Genomic DNA, 26,313 nt, shown 5'->3' on the forward strand with positions numbered 1-26,313 from the left:
GACTGTAACTGGCATTCCCTCCTGTACCTCGTGGCCGTGCCCTAGGATCTGCTCTGGGATACCCGTGTCCAGAGGCTCGGCATCCGACTGGGACCCAGCGGAGTCCCGGGATCCAGCAGGCCCCCGGCTGCTGTTCCTCCCTGGGTGTTCCTGCCCCCACCTGATGTGCATCAGCAACTGTGTGCTGCAGATTGTGCACCAGAAGCCTGTCCACTGAAGTCGCCCACCGAGGTGTGTGTCTCTGCGATGGTGGAAGGTGGGGGTGACAGCTGTGATCCCGGAGGGCCCCATCAAGTGGTGATCCTGCGAGACAATGGACATGTGGTTAGTGAGAGGTAGGGATCAATTTGTCTGACATGAACAACTCACCTGAGACGGGTCACCTGGGTGAAAAGGCAGTGGATCCTCACCTCTGTGGCGCACGCCAACCTCGCTGTCAGTGACTGCTCTCTCCTCGCGCAACCCCGCGATTTCCAGGGCCCATTCTTCATAGGCGGTGAGGACTCAAATTTCTGGAGCTCAGTCGCCCTCCTGGGCCCTTGTGGTAGTCACCACTGATGTATATTGTATATATAGAATGTTGATATAGGTGCTTTACGGTTAGGCCCCTGTACTACAGGTACGGGGGTAGATCCCTGCCTGCTGGCTCCGCCCAGTAGGCGGAGTATAAATATGTGTGCTCCCAGTACAGCAGCCATTTCGTCAGCTGCTGTAGGAGGCCACACATCTCAGTGTAGTAAAGCCTCGATTACATCCTGCTCTCGTCTTTGTGTAATTGATCGTGCATCAATTTATTCCACTGAGTTTTTCAGAAGATGGACCTCCGCATCAAGCCGGATCGCCGGCAGCTGCATCCGCAAGCAGACAACGCCAAACAGGACTTTGAACATTGGCGAGCCTGTTTTGAAGCGTACATCGGGTCTGCGCCAGACGAAATTCCAGAAGCTCAGAAGCTCCAGATCCTTTACACGCGGCTGAGCTCCAACGTCTTTCCACTTGTCCAGGACGCGCCGACCTACGCAGAGGCCATGGCGCTATTGAAGGAAAACCACGCTCAGCAGACTGACACACTCTACGCCAGGCACCTCCTCTCCGCGCGGCGTCAACTTCCCGGTGAGTCGGTGGAAGATTTCTGGCGCGCCCTGCTCCCCCTAGTTAGAGACTGTGACTGTCAGGCCGTTTCGGCCACGGGACACTCGAATTTGCTAATGAGAGACGCATTTGTTACGGGCATAGGGTCTGACTACCTCCGCCAGCGCCTCTTAGAGGGGGCCACGCTCGACCTCGCGGCGACCAAAAAACTAGCGCTTTCACTTCTGGTCGCATCACGCAATATTGAGGCCTATGCCCCCGACCGCGTGGCCCACCCCCCCTGTGCATCGTGGACTCCGCAGACGGCCGCCCCATCGGGGACCCCATCAGCGACCGCCCTCAGCCAATCCCACGCCTGTGCCGCGCGGGGGGCCCAAATGCTACTTCTGTGGGCAGTCGAAACACCCCCGACAGCGCTGCTCGGCGTGGAGCGCCCTCTGCAAGGCCGGTGGCAAGAAGGGACATTTTGCTGCAGTGTGCCAGGCCCGCTCAATCGCCACTATTGTCCCGGCACCCCCCACGTGCAGCCAGTGGGCGCCGCCATCTTCCCCTCCTAGGACCATATGCGGCCAGTGGACGGTGCCATCTTGCCCGACTCGCAACACGTGCGGCCCGTGGGCGCCGCCATCTTGTTCCCCCCAGGACCAACGGGCGCCGCCATCTGGCTTCCCCCACGACACGTGCGGCCCGTGGGCGCCGCCATCTTACCCGACTCAGGACCCATGCCCGTCGGGCACCTCATCCGGCTGCTCATCGCCTGCAACCGCCAATGACCAGCCGCGTCTCGCCTCGGTCACGATTGGCCAGTCTCGACCACACAAACTCGCGACGGCTTCAACCAAAGTGAAGGTCAACGGGCACGAGATCTCCTGCCTGCTGGGCTCCGGGAGCACTGAGAGCTTCATTCACCCCGATACGGTAAGGCGCTGCTCCCTTGCGGTACACCCCGCTAACCAGAGAATCTCCCTGGCCTCCGGGTCCCACTCCGTGGCGATCTGGGGGTACTGCATCGCCACTCTCACTGTCCAGGGCGTGGAGTTCAGTGGATTCCGCCTCTACGTCCTCCCCAACCTCTGCACTGCCTTGCTACTTGGCCTGGACTTCCAGTGCAACCTCCAGAGCCTAACCCTGAAATTCGGCGGGCTCCTACCACCCCTTACTGTGCGCGCCTCGCGACCCTTAAGGTCGACCCACCTTCCCGTTTTGCAAACCTAACCCCGGATTGCAAACCCACCGCCACCAGGAGCAGACGGTACAGCGCCCAGGACAGGACCTTCATCAGGTCTGAAGTCCAGCGGCTGCTTCGGGAAGGCATCATCGAGGCCAGCAACAGCCCCTGGAGAGCCCAAGTGGTAGTGGTCAAAACTGGGGAGAAAAACAGGATGGCCGTTGACTACAGTCAGACCATCAATCGGTACATGCAGCTCGACGCGTACCCCCTCCCACGCATATCTGATATGGTCAATCAGATTGCACAGTACCGGGTCTTGACGACAGTAGACCTGAAATCTGCCTACCACCAGCTCCCCATCCGCAAGGCGGACCGTCCATACACTGCGTTCGAGGCAGACGGCCGCCTTTACTACTTTCTTAGGGTTCCCTTCGGCGTCACCAATGGGGTCTCGGTCTTCCAACGGGAGATGGACCGAATGGTTGACCGGTACGGGCTGCGGGCCACTTTCCCGTACCTGGACAATGTCACCATCTGCGGCCACGACCAGCAGGACCACGACGCCAACCTTCCAAATTTCTCCACTCCGCCACTCTCCTCAACCTCACATATAACAAGGAGAAGTGCGTATTCAGCACAAACCGCTTAGCCATCCTCGGCTATGTGGTCCAGAACACAGTTCTGGGGCCCGACCCCAATCGCATGCGCCCCCTCATGGAACTCCCCCTCCCCCACTACCCCAAGGCCCTCAAACGTTGCCTGGTGTTCTTTTCGTATTACGCCCAGTGGGTCCCAAACTATGCGGACAAGGCCCGCCCACTCATTCAATCCACTGTTTTTCCTCTGACGGCCGAGGCTCACCAGGCCTTTAACCGTATCAAGGCCGACATCGCCAAGGCCGCGATGCACGCGGTCGACGAGACGCTCCCCTTCCAAGTCGAGAGCGATGCATCAGACGTCGCTCTGGCCGCCACTCTCAACCAGGCAGGCAGGTCCGTGGCATTCTTTTCCCGCACCCTCCATGTCTCCGAAATTCGGCACTCCTCCGTCGAAAAAGAGGCCCAAGCTATCGTTGAAGCTGTGCGGCACTGGAGGCATTACCTGGCCGGCAGGAGATTCACTCTCCTCACTGACCAACGGTCGGTTGCCTACATGTTTAATAACACACAGCGGGGCAAGATCAAAAACGATAAAATCTTGAGGTGGAGGATCAAGCTCTCCACCTACAACTATGAGATTTTGAATCGCCCGGTAAGCTCAACGAGCCCCCCGATGTCCTATCCCGAGGTACATGTGCCAGCGCACAAGTGGACCGACTCTGGACCCTGCACGACAACCTCTGTCACCCGGGAGTCACGCGTTTTTATCACTTCATTAAGGCCCGCAATCTGCCCTACTCCATCGAGGAAGTCAGGGCGATCACCAGAGACTGCCAGGTCTGCGCGGAGTGTAAACCGCACTTCTACCGGCCAGACCGTGCGCGCCTGGTCAAGGCCTCCCGCCCCTTTGCACGCCTCAGCGTGGACTTCAAAGGGCCCCTCCCCTCCACCGACCGCAACACGTACCTTCTCAGTGTGGTCGATGAATATTCCCGATTCCCCTTCGCCGTCCCATGCCCCAACATGACGTCTGCCACCGTCATCAAAGCCCTCAACACCATCTTCGCTCTGTTCGGTTTCCCCGCCTACGTCCACAGCGACCGGTGATCCTCATTTATGAGCGATGAGCAGCGCCAGTACCTGCTCAACAGGGGCATTGCCTCGAGCAGGACGACCAGCTACAACCCCTGGGGAAACGGGCAGTTGGTGAGGGAGAATGGGACGGTCTGGAGGGCCGTCCACCTGGCCCTATGGTTCAGAAATCTCCCGGCCTCCCGCTGGCAGGAGGTCCTCCCCGACGCACTTCATTCCATACGCTCCTGTGCACCGTGACTAAGGAAACCCCCCAGGAACGTCTCTTTGCATTCCCCAGGAAGTCCACCTCCGGGGTTTCGCTCCCGACATGGCTGGCAGCCCCAGGACCCGTTCTCCTCCGTAGACATGTTCGACTCCACAAGGCGGACCTGTTGGTTGAGAGGGTACAGCTACTTCACGCCAACCCGCAGTACGCCCACGTAGCGTACCCCGACGGCCGCCAAGAAACAGTCTCCCTCATGGACCTGGCACCAGCTGGTTCCCCCCCCCCCCCCCCCGCCCCGGTGCCACCCTCCCCTCCCCCCGGCGCACCCCACCGCAGCCCCCGCTCTGGGACAATCCATCCTTCCCGGCTCACATCCACCGCATCCAGAAGCCTGACGAGGTCGGCATCGCCAAACCGAGGAGCAGGTCCGCGCGCTGCCATGCTTGTGTGGTGGTTGACTCCGAGTGAGTGGCGAGGGAGCGTTTAAAAGCAGCTGCCCCTTGTTCGCGGAGAGTTACTGAGGGGCGGGTTTGGCAAATCAGACGGCGAGACAGACAGTGATGGCAAGAAGCTCGTGGGGGCTCATTTCCGGCACTAAGTGCCGTTAAATAAGAGCCGTGATCTCGCCAACGCGGCCGTCGGGAAACACCCTGTCAATCACGGCCGGGGCGGCACTTGGAAATGTTTCCGTTAAATCGTGTCTGCGCTCTCCCGTTGAAGACAGAAATGAGGAGAAATCTGTTTCTGTGGAAGGGTGTCTTTGTGGAATTCCCTTCCACAGAGAGCAGTGGAAGCTGAGTCAGTGAGTGGTTTTAGATAAATTTCTTGACTGACAAGGGGAGGGGAAAGGCAAGTGAAATTGAGACCACAAACATGGGGCGGGATTCTCCGACTCCCCGCCGGGTCGGAAAATCGCCGGGGGTCGGCGTGAATCCCGCCCCCGCCGGCCGCCAAATTCTCCGGTCCCCCCAAAATACCCCCGCCTCGGAGGATGGCGAGGACCGGCGTGACGCAATGGGTCCCGGGGCCGTCCGAATTCTCCAGCCCCCGATGGGCCGAGCGGCCGCCCGTTTTCGGCCCGTCCCGTCAGCGTAAATTAAGGTAGGTACTTACCGACGGGGCCTGGCTCCGCGGGTGGCCTCCGGGGTCCTCGGGGGTGCGCGGGGGGGGATCTGGCCCCGGGGGGGTGCCCCCACGGTGGCCTGGCCCGCGAACGGAGCCCACCGATCTGCGGGCGGGCCTGTGCCGTGGGCGCACTCTATTCCTCCGCGTCGGCTGCTGTGGACCTCCGCCATGGCCGGTGCGGAGATGACACCAGCGCATGCTGGTGCTCCCGCACATGCGCCAACTCGTGCCAGCCGGCGGACGCCCTTCGGCGCCGGTTGGCGTGGCGCCAAGCCCCTTCCCCGCCAGCCAGCGGGGCGCAAACCACCCCAGCGCCGGCCTAGCCCCTGAAGGTGCGGAGGATTCCGCACTTTCGGGGCGGCCCGACGCCGGAGTGGTTTATGCCACTCCTTCCCGCCGGAGTTGCACGCCCTGTCGATTCCCGCAGAATCCCGCCCATGATCTGAATGGACAACTCCTGCTCCGGATTCGCATGGTCATACAAACTGTCAATGATCGCTCTCCAGCGGTGAATCAGTTGGAAACTAGAAATCAGAGCTCAACATTTCCCCCAAACTTGATTTTTCTCTTAGCCAAAAATCAGGTCTAAATATGTGTGCTTCACCTGTCTAATGTCTGGATGGACATTGAAAGGCATCGATAATAACAAAATGGAGAAACACGGAGAGTTTATACTATTCAGAGCACATACTACAAAATTAAAATTCAACATCAACAAATCTGTATTTGTCACATTGGGGCACTGGCTACTTTGAACAGTAATTTTAACAGTTGACATTTAACAGCACAGAGTCCAATCATAGATATTGCAACAGCGATGCTGCTGCTAAAAGAGCTTGAGGGTGTTTTGCGATCATGGAAACCTATTGTATCAGTCTCAGAACTGCCATCCCAGATCATAGAAATCTGAAATGAAAATCGCTTATTGCCACAAGTTGGCTTCAAATGAAGTTACTGTGACAAGCCCCTTGTCGCCACATTCCGGCGCCTGTTCGGGGAGGCTTGTACGGGAATTGAACCGTGCTGCTGGCCTGCCTTGGTCTGCTTTCAAAGCCAGCTATTTAGCCCTGTGCTAAACCAGCCCCCGATAGAGGTAATGGGTGAACTATTTAAACAATCGCGAGTTGTCAAAGCCTCTGTCTTGTTTTCTGGGTGTGTTGAAAATAAAAACTGATCTCACTAAATTCACAGGTTTTGGGGGATGATTTCATTCCCTCCCCCACCTCCAGTTTCTTCAGATTTTTATATTAAGGCTGAAAAAAATCTCTCACCTCCCCCCAATCCACCAAAAGAAAAATAGGCCCGATTATTAACTTGGCGATAAAGAAAACTGATTTTAAAGGTCCTTTAATATGCCTCTTAAACCTTTGGCAGTTCCTGTTTTGTACTGCTTGTCAAATATTCAGCTGCTTATACCTCCATTCCACAGTCGGCACACTTATACATTGATGGAGAGATCAATCTGAAGTAAAGGATATCCATTTCACATTGTAGGGTCTAAACTAGAACCCAGTTAGTCTGAAAATCCTCTCTCTTGTTTTTCTGCATCTTGAGGTTAGCTTTTCAAACTACTGCTTAGCTTTCCTCGAACTACATCTCCATTTGTTATCGGATTCACATTTTAAATATTTGAGTTTAGCTTGTAAGGCTGTCATTTATTGCCTAAGGCTGGTTTAGCACAGTGGGCTAAACAGCTGGCTTGTAATGCTGAACAAGGCCAACAGCGCGGGTTCAATTCCTGTACCAGCCTCCTCGGAATGTGGCGCTAGGGGCTTTTCACAGTAACTTCATTAAAGCCTACTGGTGCCGATAAGCTATTACTAGAACATAGAACATACAGTGCAGAAGGAGGCCATTCGGCCCACCGAGTCTGCACCGACCCACTTAAGCCCTCACTTCCACCCTATCCCCGTAACCCAATAACCCCTCCTAACCTTTTTGGTCACTAAGGGGCAATTTATCATGGCCAATCCACCTAACCTGCACATCTTTGGACTGTGGGAGGAAACCGGAGCACCCGGAGGAAACCCACGCAGACACGGGGAGAACGTGCAGACTCCGCACAGACAGTGACCCAGCCGGGAATCGAACCTGGGACCCTGGCGCTGTGAAGCCACAGTGTTATCCACTTGTGCCACCGTGCTGCCCACAAATATTATTACTATATTATTATCCCTTGTGCGACTTGGAGGTGATGGTGTTCTCTGGCACCTGTTGACCTCGGTCTACCCGGTGGTAGAGGTTGCAAGTTTGGAAGGAGTGGCAAAGCAGCCTCAGTGAGTGGCCATAGTGCATCCCGTGGATAGTGCCAGTTGCAGCCTTGGCACCTTATTGCCGGAGCTGGCAATTGTGAAAGCTGTTAATGACTACAGACGTTCGGAAGTCGGCTGATAGGGTGATCATTATTTGGGGTGGGTTTTTCCTACTTCTCTGTGGTTAGAATACCATTTTGTTATGCAGATGTCAGTGTCGCAGCCGTATTGGAACAGCTTAGTTAGGTTCACGGCTAGCTCTGGAACATTTAGCTCCACCGCCAGGGCGTTCTCAGGGCCCATGCATAACCTTTGCTGTGCCCAGTGCTTCCAGCCATTTCTTGACATCATGCAGAGTGAAATGAATTGGTTGAAGACTGACATCTGTGATAATGAGGACCTCGGGGGATGAGGAGCGGTTTGACATGGATCGTCCACACGGCTGAAGGCTTTTGCAAGCTTGCCTTTTACATTCACGGGCTGGGCTCCAGCATTGTTGAGTATCGTGATGTCCACGGATGTGGGCAGCACGGTAGCATAGTGGTTAGCACTGTTGCTTCACAGCTCCAGGGTCCCAGGTTCGATTCCGGCTTGGGTCACTGTCTGTGCGGAGTCAGCACGTCCTCCCCGTGTGTGCGTGGGTTTCCTCCGGGTGCTCCGGTTTCCTCCCACAGTCCAAAGATGTTCAGGTTAGGTGGATTGGCCATGATAAATTGTCCCTTAGTGTCCAAAAAGGTTAAGTGGGGTTACTGGGTTACGGGGCTAGGGTGGAGGTGTGGGCTTGGGTAGGGTGCTCTTTCCAAGGTCCGGTGCAGGCTCGATGAGCTAAACGGCCTCCTTCTGCACTGTACATTCTATGATTTCCCGGTTCATTCTTTAATGGAGTTCAGTGAGCTCATTTAAGCTAACTTCACCTGACTTTTTGATGCATTGAAATCCTGCGACCTGCCTTTGCCCCAGATTTCACTCGTATTTAAGCAACTACAGCGGAGGTAATCGATGGCAGTCACTCCCTAGCTCATCACCTCACACATGGCCATTTAGTGTCTTACTAATGAAGTGTATAACTCTGAGGCACAAATCCATTGTGGAACGGGCAGAATTCTGGTAACTAATTCCTACCAATGAAACACCGAAATAGGACTAGTTATAAAATGAAAAACTCAGCTTTAAGATTCTCACCCTTGTTTTCAGATACTCCATGCCCCCCCCACCCCCCCCCCCCCCGACATCTCGGTAAACCCCTCAAACCCCACAACCCTCTGGGGATCTTTGTGCTCCACTCATTCGAGGCTTTTTCCCCATCTCCTGTTATAATTGGTTCACCGTCAATGGCCATGCACTCCCCTGTCCTGCCCCTAAACTCTGGAATAAGCTCCCACGACCGCTTTGCTTTAAGACACTTGCGGAGACCTGCCTTTTTCGATCCCCTGGCCTAACGCACCTTTATTTTGTCATCATTTACGGGATGTGGCTTTGCTGGCTAGGCCGGCATTCATTGCCCACCCCTATTGCGTTAAAGGTTCTATATAAATGCAAGTTGCTGTTGCGCCATCCTTGTTCTTGGTTTGATGGGGTAGTGGAACGAAGCAGTTTACCTTACTAAGGGGGAGGGGCAGGGGGGTGGGGGTCAGTCAGCTCAGTGCACGATGACTAGTTGCTTGATTAAAAGAAGATTCCACTGACATTAAATGTGAAGCTATCTGATCTGTTCAAAAACCCGTATGATTCACCACAAAATCCCAACCAGCTGTCCATTCTCTGTGTGCAGTTGATGATTGGGGAGGAGGGAGGGAGGCAGTGGTAGAATGTAACATACTGGACGAGTAACCCAGAGGCCCAGGCTAATGCTCTGGGGGCACGGGTTCAAATCCCATCACGGCAGCTGGTGGAATTTAAATCCAATGAATAAAATCTGGAATTAATAGCTAGTCGGCAAAACCATTGTCAATTGTTGCAGAAACCCACCTGGTTCACTACTGCCCCTTTTGGGGAAGGAAGTCTGCCAGCCTTACCCGGTCTGGCCTACATGTGACTCCAGATCCGCAGCAGTGCGATCGACTCTCCCTCCCTCCGAAGTGGCCCAGCCAAGCCACTTAGGTCAAGGGGTGACATCCCGTGAATAATTTTTTTTTTAAAACCTGCCTCCGCACTACAGCACATGGCCAGGAGGTGGTGGTGTTGCAATGCATCACGTCCACTGGCTCACGCTACAATTGTCAGCTGAATGTCATCGCGGTGGGGTGCCTATCTGTATCTTTGACCGGGAGATTTAAGGATCGAGAAAGAAATAGAGGAGGAGCTTGCAGATGTGAAATTGAACTCTTCAAAGCGTTCCCTGAGCAGGAGAGGTTGATGCATGAACAATTGTCACTTCGTTATAAAAGTATTTAAGCTCTTACTGTACTCCCTGTGTGGAGTTTAATGGGAAACTAATGTGCAAATGCAGCAAGTTCCAAAAACAGCAAGGCGGGTTTGTTCTTTAGAATTTTGGCCAAGGGTGGTATCATGACCAGTACAGGCTTGGAGGGCCGAAGGGCCTGTTCCTGCCCTGTATTATTCTTTGAGGCTAAAGGTACAATGCCATTTGCATGAAGGTAAAGGATTAACAAAGACAGGGTGGGCCCCCAATAGCGCTTTAATATTCTGTGACTTTCTAAGTTCAGAGGTTTGACCTGTCATAGATTATCATAGAATTTACAGTGCAGAAGGAGGCCATTCGGCCCATCGAGTCTGCACCGGCTCTTGGAAAGAGCACCCTACCCAAGGTCAACACCTCCACCCTATCCCCATAACCCCACCCAACACGAAGGGCAATTTTGGACACTCAGGGTAATTTATCACGGCCAATCCACCTAACCTGCTCGTCTTTGGACTGTGGGAGGAAACCGGAGCATCCGGAGGAAACCCACGCAGACACGGGGAGAACGTGCAGACTCCGCACAGACAGTGACCCAGCGGGGAATCGAACCTGGGACCCTCCAGCTGTGAAGCAATTGTGCTATCCACAAGGCTACCGTGTCGCTTTGATGCTATCTGGCAGTGATAGCAAGCTGCAATATCCACTGACGTGAATTGAATCTTCTCACCCTGGATCAATCTGCAGCCAACTTGCATTTATACCTTTCCGGCACAGTAGCAGTAAAACATCCCAGGATGCTGCGCAGGAGCTTGACAAACAAGATCTGATGCCGAACCAAGGAGAATAAAAGGTCAGGTGATGGATGGTAAGCAAGAAAGACAAACCTACAACAGCCGGTATCCTGGAGGGCAATTCAGTTCAAATTGTTCCCCGATCTGCTTCCATTTGGGTGACTGTCTGTGTGGAGTTTGCATGTTCTCCCATTGTCTGCGTGGGTTTCCTCCGGCTGCTCCGATTTCCTCCCACAGCCCAAAGCTGTGCAGGTTAGGTGGATTGGCTATGCTAAATTGTCCCTTGTGTCCAAGGATGTGCAGATTAGGTTACGGGGATAGGGCGGGGTGGACTGGGGAGGGTGCTCTTTCGGAGGGTCAGTGCAGACTTGATGGGCTGAATGGCCTCCTTCTGCATGGTAGGGACTCTATGGTCAGGGTTGCGTGGGGAACACTTTTTATTTGTTATGGGCTGCAGGTGTCATTGGCTAGGCCAGCATTTATTTCCCATCCCTAATTGCCCTTGAGAAGGTGGTGGTGAGCCTATCTTCTAGAACCGCGGCAGTGCCTGTGGTGCAGGTACTCCCGCACTGCTGCCACCTGGCTTCTGAACTCATTACTGCAAACGTGGACCAGAGCGATGAACTCCAGAGGCAAGGTGAGAGTGACTGCCCTTGACATCAAGCCAGCATTTAACAAGAGTATGGCATCAAGGAGCCCGAGCGAAACTGGAGTCAATGGGAATCAGGGGGAGAACTCGCCGCTGGGTGGGAGTCGTACCCGGAAGATGATGGTGGCACTGAACAGATCGTCAGCAAACATCCCCACTTCTGACCTTATGCCGGAGGTAGATCATTGATGAAGTATCTGACACGACCCCGAGGAACTCCTGCAGTGATGTCCGATCTGATGATTGGCCTCAAACAACTCCAATCATCTATCTTTGTGCTAGGTCTGACTGCACCCAGCTGGGAGTTTCCCCCCTCAATTTTACGAGAGTTCCTTGAAGCCACATGTGGTCACATTCTGCCAGGCTGTCAAGTCCCACCTCTGGAACTCTGCTCCCTTGTCCGTGTTTGGGTCAAAGCTGCAGAGAGGCCTGAAGCTAAGTAGTCCGAGCAGACGGTCAACTGAGCGTCAGTGAACAGGTTATTGGTGAGGAATCAACATTTGATAGCACTGTCTGTGATATACTCTCCAGCAGTTTGTTGATGATTGAGGGTAGGCTGATGGAACGATAACTGGCTCGATTTTATTTATTTAAGCGAATGGAGGATTTGTCTGGGTTAGATTGGCCTTGCCCTTAAATGGACAGGCCAATCCTCCACTTCCCATTTTAGCTGTCTCACCAATTCAAAGATGCACCTCTCTCAGTGTTGTGGGCGAGGAGCCTTCCCAATGTGAGCAGGAGAGGTTAATGCATGAACGGTGATCAGATTGAGGGAAACGTACTCGAGCTCTTAAATGACGAAAGAACCGAACTAGCACCCACTCACTGGTGACACCCCCCCCCCCCCGCAATGTGAAAGGTTCAACGTGCAACTCAAAAATTAACACTGAACAAAAAATACAATTGCTTTTAATTGAAATCAACAAATATACAATCAGTACGCACGCTCAATAACTCGGATGTAGTGTTGGTAGCTTTATCAAACTTATTTACATCAACTTGTCGTTCTCGGTCATACAGTCCTGCACAAAACAACAAGAGATCGAGCAACTGCTGCAGGGCAGACCAACAACTCAGCCAGTGCTGTTAGTTTTGTGCACTTTAGCGGTGTTCCAGTACAGGCTTAGTGGGAAACAGGATTCGCTATCAGGCACAGCGACAGGTGGTTATTGAACGGTCAAGCTGGCCACAGTCAGTCATTACTGGGAGAATGGTCAACTGCAGGTCCTGGCAAAACTTCACCAACAACAAGAATTGTCCATGTTTTATTTGGCAATTTAGAATGAACACACTGATCCCTCAGGAGCACAGGGCACACAGAGCGGCCACACATCAACTGGGCGGCCTCAATGCTTCCCGCTAATGAGTCACATGCCACCCAAGTTGTGGCTCCCATGTTGTCCGCAGGTACAAGGGGCACATAGGCAGCATACCACTCTTCCTGCACAATGTATTTTTAAACGCCGAGAGGGTGCAGTCTAACACTGTCAGGTTAAAACACATGCACCGGCTTTAGGGACAACTCGTATGCACCATGTTTGACCGGATAACCGTGCGGAGTTGGAAATCCAATCCTCGTAGTGCCAAGTATCACGCTGTCCCATCCCACCCCCCACTACAAGTCAGTCAGTAACGATAGAATCCATTTGTTCCCTCTGTAAACACTGAAGAGGCATTAATGGTAATCAAGTATTACACACCAGGGTCCTTGACTAACAATCTCTTTGTCAAGAGAGTTGTCACGCTGCACAGCCTGAATTTACACTGCAATAGTCAGTTCTAGATTAATACTCTTTCAGGGGAAGAAGGCGATGGGGAAATATTCAGTTCAGTCCAGATCCATTGCTGACGAGTGCATTCCTCAAAAGCACCATGAAGAAACAAACCACAATCCTTCAGTTGGGAACAATGATGGGGCTTGGGTTCGGAGCTTCTGATCCAAGTGACACATTCACCAAGGTCTGGAGTTTCTTCGCAATCTCTGCATAAAGGCGAGGCTTATCGTGCAGAGGCAGGGTTGGCTTTTAATTCTGCCCAACGTGGAGCAAATCACCACCAGATTGTTGCCAAGCAGATTATCCGCCTCCCCAACAATACCCCAATTGGCAAACCCGGTTTCGCGGAATGATCAGCCATGAGAAAGGGGCCCAAAAAGGATCAGCCGACCATCAGCGCAGGATTATCGTTACAGCCCCGTCACAAGGCCGACAGCGCTGGAATAGAAGTCTCTGGGTTTCTGGCATCGCTGAACAGGCCTCTAATGCTCTCCACCCCCCCTGTCCCCTCCCAGTCTCTCAGGTCAGAGGTAATTCTGGTTTTACTGTTATCACGGTCACCAACTTCCACCTGCAAATAGGCGGGCGAGAAGTTCCCATCCATTGTTTATGGGAAGAGTCCAGTGTGCACTTCAGAGGTGTTTGTAAGGCCGATCGTGAAGAAGGGGCGGAGCGACAGGGGTTTCCCCAGACTGGGTTGACTATCCCACTGTCCAAAGACGCACCATCCCATCGTAAACACTCAATGACAAGAGGAGTACACATTCACACACCCCGGCCCCCTCGAGGCCGGAGACACTATCTCCAGCCAGGAAACCTCGGAGCCTGTTTTCTGGGAACAATCTCTGGCACCCTGGTCTCAAAGGCTTCCACCTCAAACCACCTCGTCGAGGGAGGGTGCAGAAGTACAAATGTCGCGGTCCGCTTCACAGGAGAAGGCATACAATGTGACCCTTTACCGATCCAAAATACATTTTCTTTTTATAAACTGTGAGACTGTCTACAAATCTGGGTCTGTGTCCTCCCTGTAACCATCGGGGACCAGCTGGTCGGTCACTGGTCCTGCGATGCTGTTGAAGGTCACGTTGAAGTTGGACGTGAACCAGGGATGGTCCAGGATCTCACTGGCTGTTAATCTCTCCGACGGGTTCCGCCGCAGGATGCACCGGATAAGGCACTTGGCTTTGGCGGAAATGTTGTCCGGGACGGTGTAGAACCCGCGCCGAATCTTACTGAAGAGGGCAGCCGGCTCGGTATCCTGGAAAGGGTAACGGCCCACGAGCATGGTGTAAAGGACAACTCCCAGGCTCCAGACATCTGCAGCTTTCCCCGAGTACGAGAGTTTGGTGGTGAGGATCTCGGGCCCCACGTAGGCCGGGCAGCCGTGCTTGTCCATTAAGGAGTCATCCTCACTCTTCAGGACACAGGCGTCGTCCAGATTTTCAAGCTTCAATTTGTTTCTGAAAAGAAAAGAAAACATTATTTAGAATAATATGTGTTTTCAAACTTCAGTTTAAGTCTGCTCCAAATGCGAGCTGGACAGTAACGAGGTATGGTCAGGGCTTTTCTCGTGTCGCAAATTACCTTGTTTAATTTTTCTTAAAACTGACAGAAAGGCATGAAAAAAGTTGTCGCAATTGACAGAATGTTTCTTAAAAGGAACTGGGTGGCACAGCGGTTAGCACTGCTGCCTCACAGTTCCAGGGACATGGGTTCAATTCTGGCCTCGGGTGACTATCTGTGCGGAGTCTGCACGTTCTCCCCGTGTCTGCGTGGGTTTCCTCCGGGGGCTCCGGCTTCCTCCCACGGTCCAAAGATGTGCAGGTGAGGTGGATTTGGCCGTGCTAAATTGCCCCCCGAGTGACCAACGGTTGGATGGGGCTACGGGGCTCGGAGGGGAGACCTGGCCGAGGTCGGGTGCTCTTTCGAAGGGTCGGCGGATACTCGATGGGCCCGAATGGTCTGCTTTTGCGCCGTCGGGATTCTATGATACAGATCAGAGAGACCAGTGTGGGTGTGCAGGCTGCTCGAGACAGCTTGTACGTAGAATCAAAGATTAGGTTTGAGAAACGTCTTGACGGGGATGTTGTGGAATTCAGTTCCTGAGTGACTGACTGAGGGAGAGAACAGATCAATATTGCAGATCGGATCGGACAGGGGAAACAGGGTGGGTAAATGTGCTTCGGTCTGGAGGGTAATCATCAGCAGGAGCTGGTTGGACTGAATGTTTCCTTTTAACTTCTTTCCATCAGAAGCTGACGCTTTTCTGTGACTCGGTCGGTGCTACTCTCATGGAGTCAGATATTTTGGGGTCCACGCCCCACAGCCCAGAGTTGGGGGGGGGGGGGGAAGGCAATGGGGCAGTGGTATTGTCACTGGGCTAGCAATCCAGAGACCCAGAGCAAGATCTGGGGGCCCATCAGGGCAGATGGTGAAATTTGAATTCAACAAGAATCTGGAATTAAAAGTATAATAAAGACCGTGAAACCATTGTCGTAAAAACCCATCTGGTTCACTCATGTCCTTCAGGGAAGGGAATCTGCCATCCTCACCTGGTCTGGCCTACATGTGATTCCAGACCTGCAATGTGGTTGACTCTTAAAGAGCCTCTGAAATGGAGGGCAGTTAGGAGCGTCCTATAAAATGAATTTTTAAAAATTTGGGCACAGAATTCAGGCAGACACTCCCAATGCAGTACTGAGGGAGCACCGCACTGTCAGAGGGTCAGCACTGAGGGAGCACCGCACTGTGGGAGGGTCAGTACTGAGGGAGCACCGCACTGTGGGAGGGTCAGTACTGAGGGAGTGCTGCACTGTCAGATGGACAGCACTGAGGGAGCACCGCACTGTCAGAGGGTTAGCACTGAGGGAGCACCGCACTGTCAGAGGGTCAGCACTGAGGGAGTGCTGCACTGTCAGAGGGTCAGTACCGAGGGAGTGCTGCACTGTCAGAGGGTCAGTACTGAGGGAGTGCCGCACTGTCAGAGGGTCAGTACTGAGGGAGTGCTGCACTGTCAGAGGGTCAGTACTGAGGGAGTGCTGCACTGTCAGAGGGTCAGTACTGAGGGAGCACCGCACTGTCAGAGGGTCAGCACTGAGGGAGCACCGCACTGTGGGAGGGTCAGTACTGAGGGAGTGCTGCACTGTCAGAGGGTCAGTGCTGAGGGAGTGCTGCACTGTCAGAGGGTCAGTACTGAGGGAGTGCCGCACTGTCAGAGGGTCAGTGCTGAGAGAGAACTGCACTGTCAGAGGGTCAGTACTGAGGGAGTGCTGCACTGTCAGAGGGTCAGTACTGAGGGAGTGCTGCACTGTCAGAGGGTCAGTACTGAGGGAGCACCGCACCGTCAGAGGGTCAGCACTGAGGGAGCACCGCACTGTCAGAGGGTCAGTACTGAGGGAGTGCTGCACTGTCAGAGGGTCAGTACTGAGGGAGTGCCGCACTGTCAGAGGGTCAGTATTGAGGGAGCGCCGCACTGTCAGAGGGTCAGCACTGAGGGAGCACCGCACTGTGGGAGGGTCAGTACTGAGGGAGTGCTGCACTGTCAGAGGGTCAGTACTGAGGGAGTGCTGCACTGTCAGAGGGTCAGTACTGAGGGAGTGCTGCACTGTCAGAGGGTCAGTACTGAGGGAGTGCTGCACTGTCAGAGGGTCACTACTAAGGGAGTGCTGCACTGTCAGAGGGTCAGTACTGAGGGAGTGCTGCACTGTCAGAGGGTCAGTACTGAGGGAGTGCTGCACTGTCAGAGGGTCCGTACTGAAGGAGCGCTGCACTGTCAGAGGGACTGTACTGACGGAGCGCTGCACTGTCAGAGGGTCAGTACTGAGGGAGTGCTGCACTGTCAGAGGGTCACTACTAAGGGAGTGCTGCACTGTCAGAGGGTCAGTACTGAGGGAGTGCTGCACTGTCAGAGGGTCAGTACTGAGGGAGTGCTGCACTGTCAGAGGGTCAGTACTGAGGGAGTGCTGCACTGTCAGAGGGTCAGTACTGAGGGAGTGCTGCACTGTCAGAGGGTCAGTACTGAGGGAGTGCTGCACTGTCAGAGGGTCCGTACTGAGGGAGCGCTGCACTGTCAGAGGGACTGTACTGACGGAGCGCTGCACTGTCAGAGGGTCAGTGCTGAGGGAGTGCCGCACTGTCAGAGGGACAATACTGAGGGAGTGCCGCACAGTCAGAGGGTCAGTGCTGAGGGAGTGCCGCACTGTCAGAGGGTCAGTGTTGAGGGAGTGCCGCACTGTCAGAAGGTCAGTGCTGAGGGAGTGCCGCACTGTCAGAAGGTCAGTACTGAGGGAGCGCTGCACTGTCAGAGGGTCAGTACTGAGGGAGCGCTGCACTGTCAGAGGGTCAGTGCTGAGGGAGTGTCGCACTGTCAGAAGGTCAGTGCTGAGGGAGTGCCGCACTGTCAGAGGGTCAGTACTGAGGAAGCGCTGCACTGTCAGAGGGTCAGTACTGAGGGAGTGCTACACTGTCAGAGGGTCAGCACTGAGGGAGTGCCGCACTGTCAGAGGGTCAGTACTGAGGGAGCGCTGCACTGTCAGAGGGTCAGTACTGAGGGAGTGCTGCACTGTCAGAGGGTCAGTGCTGAGGGAGTGCTGCACTGTCAGAGGGTCAGTGCTGAGGGAGTGCTGCACTGTCAGAGGGTCAGTACTGAGGGAGCGCTGCACTGTCAGAGGGTCAGTACTGAGGGAGTGCTACACTGTCAGAGGGTCAGCACTGAGGGAGTGCTGCACTGTCAGAGGGTCAGTGCTGAGGGAGTGCCGCACTGTCTGAATGTCAGTACTGAGGGAGTGCTGCACTGTCAGAGGGTCAGTACTGAGGGAGTGCTACACTGTCAGAGGGTCAGCACTGAGGGAGTGCCGCACTGTCAGAGGGTCAGTACTGAGGGAGTGCCGCACTGTCAGAGGGTCAGTACTGAGGGAGTGCCGCACTGTCAGAGGGTCAGTACTGAGGGAGTGCCGCACTGTCAAAGGGTCAGTACTGAGGGAGAGCTGCACTGTCGGAGGGTCAGTACTGAGGGAGTGCCACACTGTCAGAGGGTCAGTACTGAGGGAGTGCCGCACTGTCAGAGATGCCTCGCTGGATTCTCTGTTTCACGGACAGCGCACTCGCGCCCATGGATTTCCTGACGGTGTGGGGGTGCCCACAATGGGAAACCTCTTTGGCCGGCTGCCTGGACGGAGAATGCCGAATGGGGGGGGGGGGGCACCAGAAAAACGGGTGTGGCAGGAGGGATAGTCCCGCCCGCCATCTTTCATGGGATGGCCCAGGATTCTGTGCAGTATATCTCTGCTGGGTGCATTGATTCAGAGGGGTGACCAGAGCAGCACGCTGATTCCATTACACACACGGTGATCACTCCAACCTTCCTTTCTGCCCAATGTGCGGGATTGTTAACTCTTCCCACTCCCAACCCCCATTTAATCCCTCCCTCCGCACTGGGCCAAGACAGGCTGCACGGTTATCGTGTCACCTCGGGCGTTAATAACAACGAGGGGAAACAGGCCTCCGACCTGCCCAGACTCTCTTTTGAAATGACTTCTAGTTACATAGCAAGATCCCACATACCGCCGAATGAATAAAAACAGATAATCCTTTTGGAGGTGATGTTGGCCAAGGGATGAACATTGGTTGGGATACCAGGGTTAATCCCCCTTAACCCCCGCCCCCCCCCCATTCCTCCACCCCCACGTCAACACTCACCTCTGTCTGTTGGTGAACACGAATTTCCTCAGCTTGAGGTCGCGGAGCACGATGCCATGCTCGTGGCAGTGCGCCACGGCTTGCGCCATCTGCCTGAACAACGTGGCAGCCTCCTCCTCGCGGAGCCGTTTACACGTCCGCACATACGAGTGCATGTCACCGTGGCCACGCTGGAAAAGCACGTAGGCCTTGCGGTCTCCGGCGATCACCTCGGCCATCTGTCCCACGTGTGGGTGAGGGGGGAGGCGGGCGTAGGGCGCAATCACCTCACTGTAGCGTTTCATCGCAAACACCTGCAACGCAAGAGATTTCAGAACAAGTGAGCCATCAGTACGGTCAAAAAACACCATTTTAAAAGGAGCATCTTAAAGACGGGGGGGTTCAGAGAGGGAATTCTAGAGCTTAGGGCCCAGGTAGCTGAGGGCATGGTCACCAATGATGCCACCCCACGCGAAAAACTCACTTCAAGACACACACGCACCAGCACTCAATGTGGTTAAGCTACATCCCGCATCGGGCAGGGGGAAGATGGTGGCACAGCGGCAATGTCACTGGGCTAGAGCCCCGGAGCAGGCCCAAGCTCTGGGATCGTGGGTTCAGATCCCACCACAGCAGCTGATCGGAGTCCGAATGTTTCACCATTCTCCGTAACGGTGACCATTAAAACCATCACCAATTGTTGTGAAGGCCCATCTGGTTCAGTTCGGGAAGGAAGTCTGCCGTCCTGACTGGGCCAGGGTCTGGGTGTGACTTCAATGTGGTTGACTCTTAAGGACGAGCGAGCCACTCAGTGCAAGGGGAGTTAGGGATGGGCAACAAGTGCTGGCCCCGCCCACCGACGCCCACATCCCAGAGCGGCAAAAACTAACAGCCTGGCACCGAAACCCCACAGATGTGGAAATGACAACCCGGTTTGTTTGGGAAACTAATTGCGAAACGCCAGCTCCTGTACAGAAACACAGTCCCGTGCCAATTCACGCACATGGTACATGTGAAAGATGGTGATCTTTGCTGCCGGGTATATCGAGCGCGGAGAAAAATAATCTCTCTGTTCTCCCGGAATGGGAAGAACTTGGGGAAAAAAAGGGTGACTGGAGGGGCACGGAGAAAGTCGTGGTGTGTGGCACGGGTGCTTTTATTGAAAGGCGGAGAATTATAACCAATACAAAGAGACGAGTGATGACAGGGGATTTGTTTAATCTGTTACACCACGGGGTTCACAGGAAATTACCATTCACAAGAAATACTCAAAAATCGGTAATTGTGCTGTGGTTCGTGGTTGGAAGCTGTGCTGAAAGGGTGGGTTGGATTCAGGAGAAAGAAGTGAACACAGTTGAGGCTTTCACATCCTCCCCTGGAAATTTTCCCCTTGTGCGCCCAGGGGTCCTGAGGCCAAGTGTCCTATCCTCCTATGGCCCGGGACACGAAGGCCAGGAATGGAATCGAGTCCCCATTCGGTTCTTGGAGCAGGGTGGGAAAAATACCGTCAGTTACCCAGCAACCCCTCCCCTCACCAACATTAATAAGCGTACCTTGCAGATATATTCCTGTTCCGTGTGCGTGTGGATGGCTCTGTAACAGTTGTTCGCCTCTGTGGGGTTGAGCAGGAGGTAGGGCCCGATGCGGGACACGCTGTTGTCGTCATCAGAGGAGGAGGGCGTTGGGGATGCCGATCCGAGGCATGGAGCTAAGGCAGGTATGGAGAGCTGGCTCAGACGGGCACGCTTACATTTGGGAAGGTCAGGGTCGTCGGCATCATCGAAGTCCAACCTCTTCAGCCTGGGAGGAAGTGAGGGCAGCGACCTCTGGGCGTTCACACTCATAAGGATCTGAGGGAAGGAAAAGGACAGCTTTTACACAATGGCCCCAGGGTCCCTTTCAGAGGAACAGGAGGAGGCCATTCAGTCCCTCGAACCTGTTCCACCATTTAGTGAGTCTGTCACTGATCTGTGCTTTAACCCGATCGTCCCGCCTCGCATCCAGTATTCCATAACACTCCGGCTAACGAAAACTATCAGTCTCAATTCTGGAATTCTCAATCCCGTGCCCCCCTCTACCCTGGACAGCTTTTTTGAGGAAAGCTGTGAAACACACAAGAGTTTCCAGTAACTCTTGCGCGAGTGCTTCCTGATATCATCCCTGAATGACCTCGCTCTCATTCCATCATTATGCCCCCTTGTTTTGGCCCCCCAGACGAACCAATTTCTCTCCATTTACCCTATCAACTCCTTTCATCAGCTGAAATTGACCTCCCCACGCAACTCCATATCTATACACTGCAGTCCAAAGTGATCCTCAGATCTAATCGTACAGGTGACAGGTCAGTTACAAGACCTTACCCAACACAACCAAAGTCAGAAGGGAGCTTGCAGTCCGACAGTGGGCCACTCACAGTGCAACCTAAGTTGCACCAGGGCATCTTGTGCCTTCAGTCAAGGGTTAGTGCTGGAGCTGCACAATGGGAAAATAAAGTGGTGGTCGGCTGCGCAAGTTCTAAGTGCTGAGATTCCCTCTCTCAACCTGTCTTTCGTCCTTTAACACCTCAAGACCCGCAACCTCCTTGACCAAACTTCTGCCCATTCGTCCCAATATCTCCTCACGTGGCTTGGTGTCAAATTCTGTTTGACAATCCCTTGTGTGAAGTAAGTGCCTTCGGACGGCTTACTACTAGGTGCTAGATAAATGCATGTTGTTGATGATGATGTCACTGCCCTCTCGGACTCCTCCCCCTTTCCCCCCCATAACACGAGGTGTTTAACCCGGTTCTTGGCACACGGTGTTTTAGCCATTCAATACACAGGAACATTGGGATAGGAGTGTAGACCATTTAGCCCTTCAAGCCTGTTGCACCATTCAACACAGGCTCAGGATCCGGAGTGGGCCATTTAGGACTGAGATGAGGAGAAATCTCTTCACTCAAGAGGGCCGTGGACGTGTGGAATTCTCTCCCACGGAACGTTGTGGAGGCCAAGTCACTGAATATATTTAAGGAGGAAACAAATAGATTTTTAGACTCTGTAGGTGTCAAGGGGTATGGGGAGAGGACGGGAGAATGGCTCTGACATAGAGGGTCAGCCACAATCATACTGAACGGCGGATTCAAAGGCCCGAATGGCCTACCCTTGTTCCTATGTTTCTATGCCATGTAGCAAGCATGATTTAGGACTATTCACCATGTCATACATGTGCTGAATCATGCTAGCAGGTTCGAGAAGGAACCACTGCTGCCAACATTTGACGTGTTGTAATGTAAAGGTACCAATTGCTCAGAATGGATTCTACAAAGATGTGGGTTCATTCATTAAGATCTAATTCCATAGAACTGCCTTTGCAACCATATCCCCCAACCCTTTTGGTTAACAACAATCTAACAGGAATTAAAAATTTACAATTGATCTGATGCATAATTGGCATTTGTAGAAGAGGGGTCCAAACTTCCATTGCCCTGAATTGTGTCAAAATGTTTCCTGAGAGGCCTGACCTTCCAACCAACACATTCTGTTGATCAATCCTACCAGGACTCAAAACATTAATTAAATCACCTCATAGTCTTCCAAATTCTAGGGATCACATCCTGAGTTTGTGTCGCAATCATCCAGATAATTGGAGAGTGGGTTAACTCCACCGTGTGGGCGTCCTCAGAACTGTATTTTGTACTTTAAAAAAAAAAGATTTTATATTCCTTGGGGAGTTCCCGTGTAACCGTCACCTTTTCTAGTCGATAAGGGATGTGAAAGAGACAGGGTAACAGTCTCCACAGGTTGCTTCGTTCACAATCGTGCGGCTTGGAAATTCCAATTGTGCACCACGTAAAGGTGTGTGCCGGCTGGAATCGAGAGGACCCATTGCAAAGTGAGCCCAAAACCTCAGATCCAGCAGACACACGTCCATCAAACCGTCCAGAAGTCAGGATTGATTCCGCCGTAAGTTGGCAAGTGAAGATGCCACATTGAAACAGTAGGTGGTGCTAGAGAACAGAGGCACACACAACACAACACAGGAGGTTCGTCCAGGAACCCCCCCCCCCCCCCGACAGAAGGCATTGGAGTCACCCCTCCAATCCTGCCACACACAGGCCAAACTCTGCCCCTCCCCAATCCCACGAAACAACCACGCATCCATCCATCTGGGTCCATTGCTTCATCAACCACCCCTGGAAGTACCAGCTGCTGAATGTAAGAGAGCAGACTCACATCGTTGGCTCCAGGCAGCCCCGCGAGATGGGCAGCTTCTGGTGAATCACCCTCTGGGAGAATTGAGTGGTCAGGTAGCAAAATCACTGGCCAGCCATTCAGCCAATGCTATGAGTACAAGGATATGTCTCATCGATGAATGGCCCTGACTGTCTCACTAGTTCGTGCTTACACGAACATTGCCACTAATATTTAATAATCACAAAATGCTTCTGAACAGAAATAAAGAAACCCTTTCATTCTCGCAGATATGTCACAGTGCTTCACATACCTGGCTGGGAGCAGTGACTCCACTGCAGGGATTTCATGGAGATCTTTGTGCTCCTCCCATTCTTTTTTTTTCCAATTAAGGGGCAATTTAGCGTGGCCAATCCACCTACCCTGTGCATCTTTGGGTTGTGGGAGTGAAACCCACGCAGACACCGGGAGAAACTCCACACGGAAAGTGATCCAGGGCCGGGATCGAACCCAGGTCTTTGGCGATGTGAGGCAGCAGTGCCAACCACTACACCACCGTGCTGCCCGTGCCCCTCCAATTCCGACCTCCTGGTCACCCCCCTGCTTCCAATGGCTCCCCCATTGGGGGCCCTGCCTTTAGCTGCCTTCTTCCTCCTTAAACACCTAACTCTCTGGTTAGCTGTCTGCACATCCCCTTGTGTGACTTTAGTGTCTCACTTCTGCCTAATAATAATTGCGTTAATGGTGCTATATAAATGCAGGCAGGTGTTGAGTGTGGCAGCTTAGATCACAAGCTCACCCTACTTGGGATGGGCGCAGAATCCACCTCGAGGCATTTGGGCTTCAGGTAGAAAGGATCAAACAGATCCTGATTCAGAAGGGCTTGGGAAATGGAAATGGGACGCACTCAATACACACATGGACGCAAGGAGAGCAGCCTGGTTTAAAGGATCACCCCACACCTGCATCGAAAACTCGAAATCATTTATTCCAATTACAGGTGACAAATCATCAGATAGGAGGTCCCATGGCAACAACCACGGGGCGGCAGAGAAAACCCTTTCCTTACAACATGGAACAGGAGAAGGCCATTCAGCCCCTCCAGTACATTCGGCCCCTCAATTACATAACGGCTGACCTGTATCTTAACTCCAACTACCGTCCTTGGTTTTGTTACAGCCAACAATACCTTCAACCTAAAGTCCATTCAAATAAGCCATATGTTGGATTCGAAACATCAGCTCTGTTGCTCTCTGCAGAGGCTGCCTGACCAGCTGAGGACTTCCACCATTTTCGTTTTTTAATTTCAGACTTTCAATATCTTTGCTTCTAAAATCTATCAATCTCAGTTGTAAAAGTTGTGTGTGTGGTGGTGGTGGTGGTGGGGAAGAGAGATATGAGAGAGAAAGTTCCAGATTTCAATGACACACCCTCCCCCCATGAAAGTGCTCCCCTGACATGGGTGGGCCCTGCACAGCCTAACTCTCATTTTAACCTTAAGTCCCTTTGTTCTGAAATCCCCTCCCCATCAGAGGAAGTCCTCTCTCTCGCTAACAAATATTTCAAGTCAGTTTGAGACACCTTCAAGGGTCCCCTCCCCCCCACTAAGCCCAGCCAGGGTGGGGTGGGGAGAGCGGGCGAGGTAAGGTACAGAAACTTCAGGCACCCTCCTCAAACTTTTACCCTCCAAACTTAAACTCCGGGCTGGGGGAGTCCCGGGGACACGCAACATTCACCAGTCACAATAGAGAGAGAGAGAGACAAAAAGGAGTGCAGTCAACTCCTCCGGCTCAGGCTACCGTTTAAAATTACAGAGAGGGGTTCGACACGCGCGGTCCGATTAACAAGTTAACAAAGACTCCGATGTCAATGCCCGAGTCAGAACTCCCAAATAAAAACCGTTAGAGAGAGGGAGGGGGCAAAGGAAAAAGTTTTACATCAACTTGTGTGTGGCGCTCAAAACTCTAGACAAAGGGCGACTGTTTTGTAACACTCAAACTGGTCAGAAAGTGAAATACTTTTCCATCCCCAATTTTTCTGAACAGCCACCCTATATATAATATAGATAAAAATATAATATATAAACAGGAGCTGGAGTTGAACAAAGGAAAGTGTGAAACACCCCATATTAGATCACAAAACACGACTCAATTATAAATTGAATTTACACCAGTCCGAGAGACTTTCGTTTTTATAAAATGCTTACCTCAAAGGGTTTGCCTCGTTAGAAAAAGCGGAGGATTCAGCCAAAGCAGTTTCGACCAGGAATTCCCAGAAACAAAAGGAATTCCCGAGGATCCGAGACCTTCTGGGCTTCTCTCTCTCTCTTCTTGCGGAATTAAAACTTCTCAATTTAGGCAGATACCACCCTCAAGCCCTTCTTCCTAAACAGCAGCGGGGAGATTGAGCCCCTTTCCCCCCCACTCTCCGTGAAGGATTCCCCCCGCCCCCCCCCCACGTGTGGATTTCACTGCAGCCCCGAAAGTGACATGAAGCCGAACCTTTGCTACATTCGCAACTTAGCAACAAAGCGCTTTATGTTCCATCGCTAATGTAAAGTTCCTGTTCCTCGCACCGAAAACAACTCTCCGTAATTCCTCCTAAAGTAACTTAATTCACAGAATTCCAACCCCTGCAAGCACTCGTTGAACTCTCGAGTTTTTTTTTAAAGAATGTTCTCAGAAGTATCTTTCTCCGGCTCTCTCCATTAGGTGTCCCAGGCGGATAAAATGTTTCTTTCTCTCTCCTCTCTCGGTTTAAACTGAGATCCGTGTGAGCCTCCCTCTGAGTGAGTCTCTGGCCAGTGAGCAGAGGAGTATGATGCCAGGCTGCCGTAATCTTGCTGAATTATTACACAGTTTTTACGCTTTCACTCTCACTCTGAACTGGCTGACGATGACTGGACTGCCTATTGCAACATCCAACACGGTGCAACACACTGAAACTATTGGCAACAGAGCAGAAAGGGGAGGGAAAGAAAAGCACCTTGTTTCAAAGACACGTTCAGCCAGATTGTAAGCCGTGGACGGGCAGATCAAATATCCCGAGGAGGCAGCTGGCCTCGCCACCATGTCACACGCAGTCCTTTGCATTCAGAATGATTCCTATTGCAAATGACAACATGCGCACGACACCGAGTATTTACACAGCACCTTGAGGCATAACAAAATGGCCCTTCACAAGCAGCATTATAAGACAAACATTCTGACACCCTGTCACATAATTGGGACAAATGGCCACAAACTTGGTCAAAGAGGAAGGTTCTGAGGAGCACTGGAGACATACGGCGAGGTGGCAAGGTCTAGGCAGGGAAATGCCCAGAGGCTCCCACCTACCCTCTGTGTAAAAC

General features: G+C 52.9%; 1 protein-coding gene across 1 annotated transcript; it reads right to left on the minus strand.

The window, feature by feature from the left end:
- Positions 1 to 12,234: 12,234 nt before the first annotated feature.
- trib3 (tribbles pseudokinase 3) lies at positions 12,235 to 25,371 on the minus strand. The gene is made up of 4 exons (XM_072515239.1): positions 25,171 to 25,371; positions 20,346 to 20,642; positions 18,814 to 19,106; positions 12,235 to 14,576 (listed from the first exon to the last, which is right to left on the minus strand). Exons 2-4 carry the CDS (start codon positions 20,634 to 20,636, stop codon positions 14,117 to 14,119), a joined length of 1,044 nt encoding a protein of 347 aa, XP_072371340.1. The 5' UTR covers positions 20,637 to 20,642; positions 25,171 to 25,371; the 3' UTR covers positions 12,235 to 14,116.
- Between the last annotated feature and the right edge of the window lie 942 nt (positions 25,372 to 26,313).

This window comes from Scyliorhinus torazame, chromosome 8 (assembly GCF_047496885.1).
Source record: "Scyliorhinus torazame isolate Kashiwa2021f chromosome 8, sScyTor2.1, whole genome shotgun sequence".
Classification (NCBI taxonomy): domain Eukaryota; kingdom Metazoa; phylum Chordata; class Chondrichthyes; order Carcharhiniformes; family Scyliorhinidae; genus Scyliorhinus; species Scyliorhinus torazame.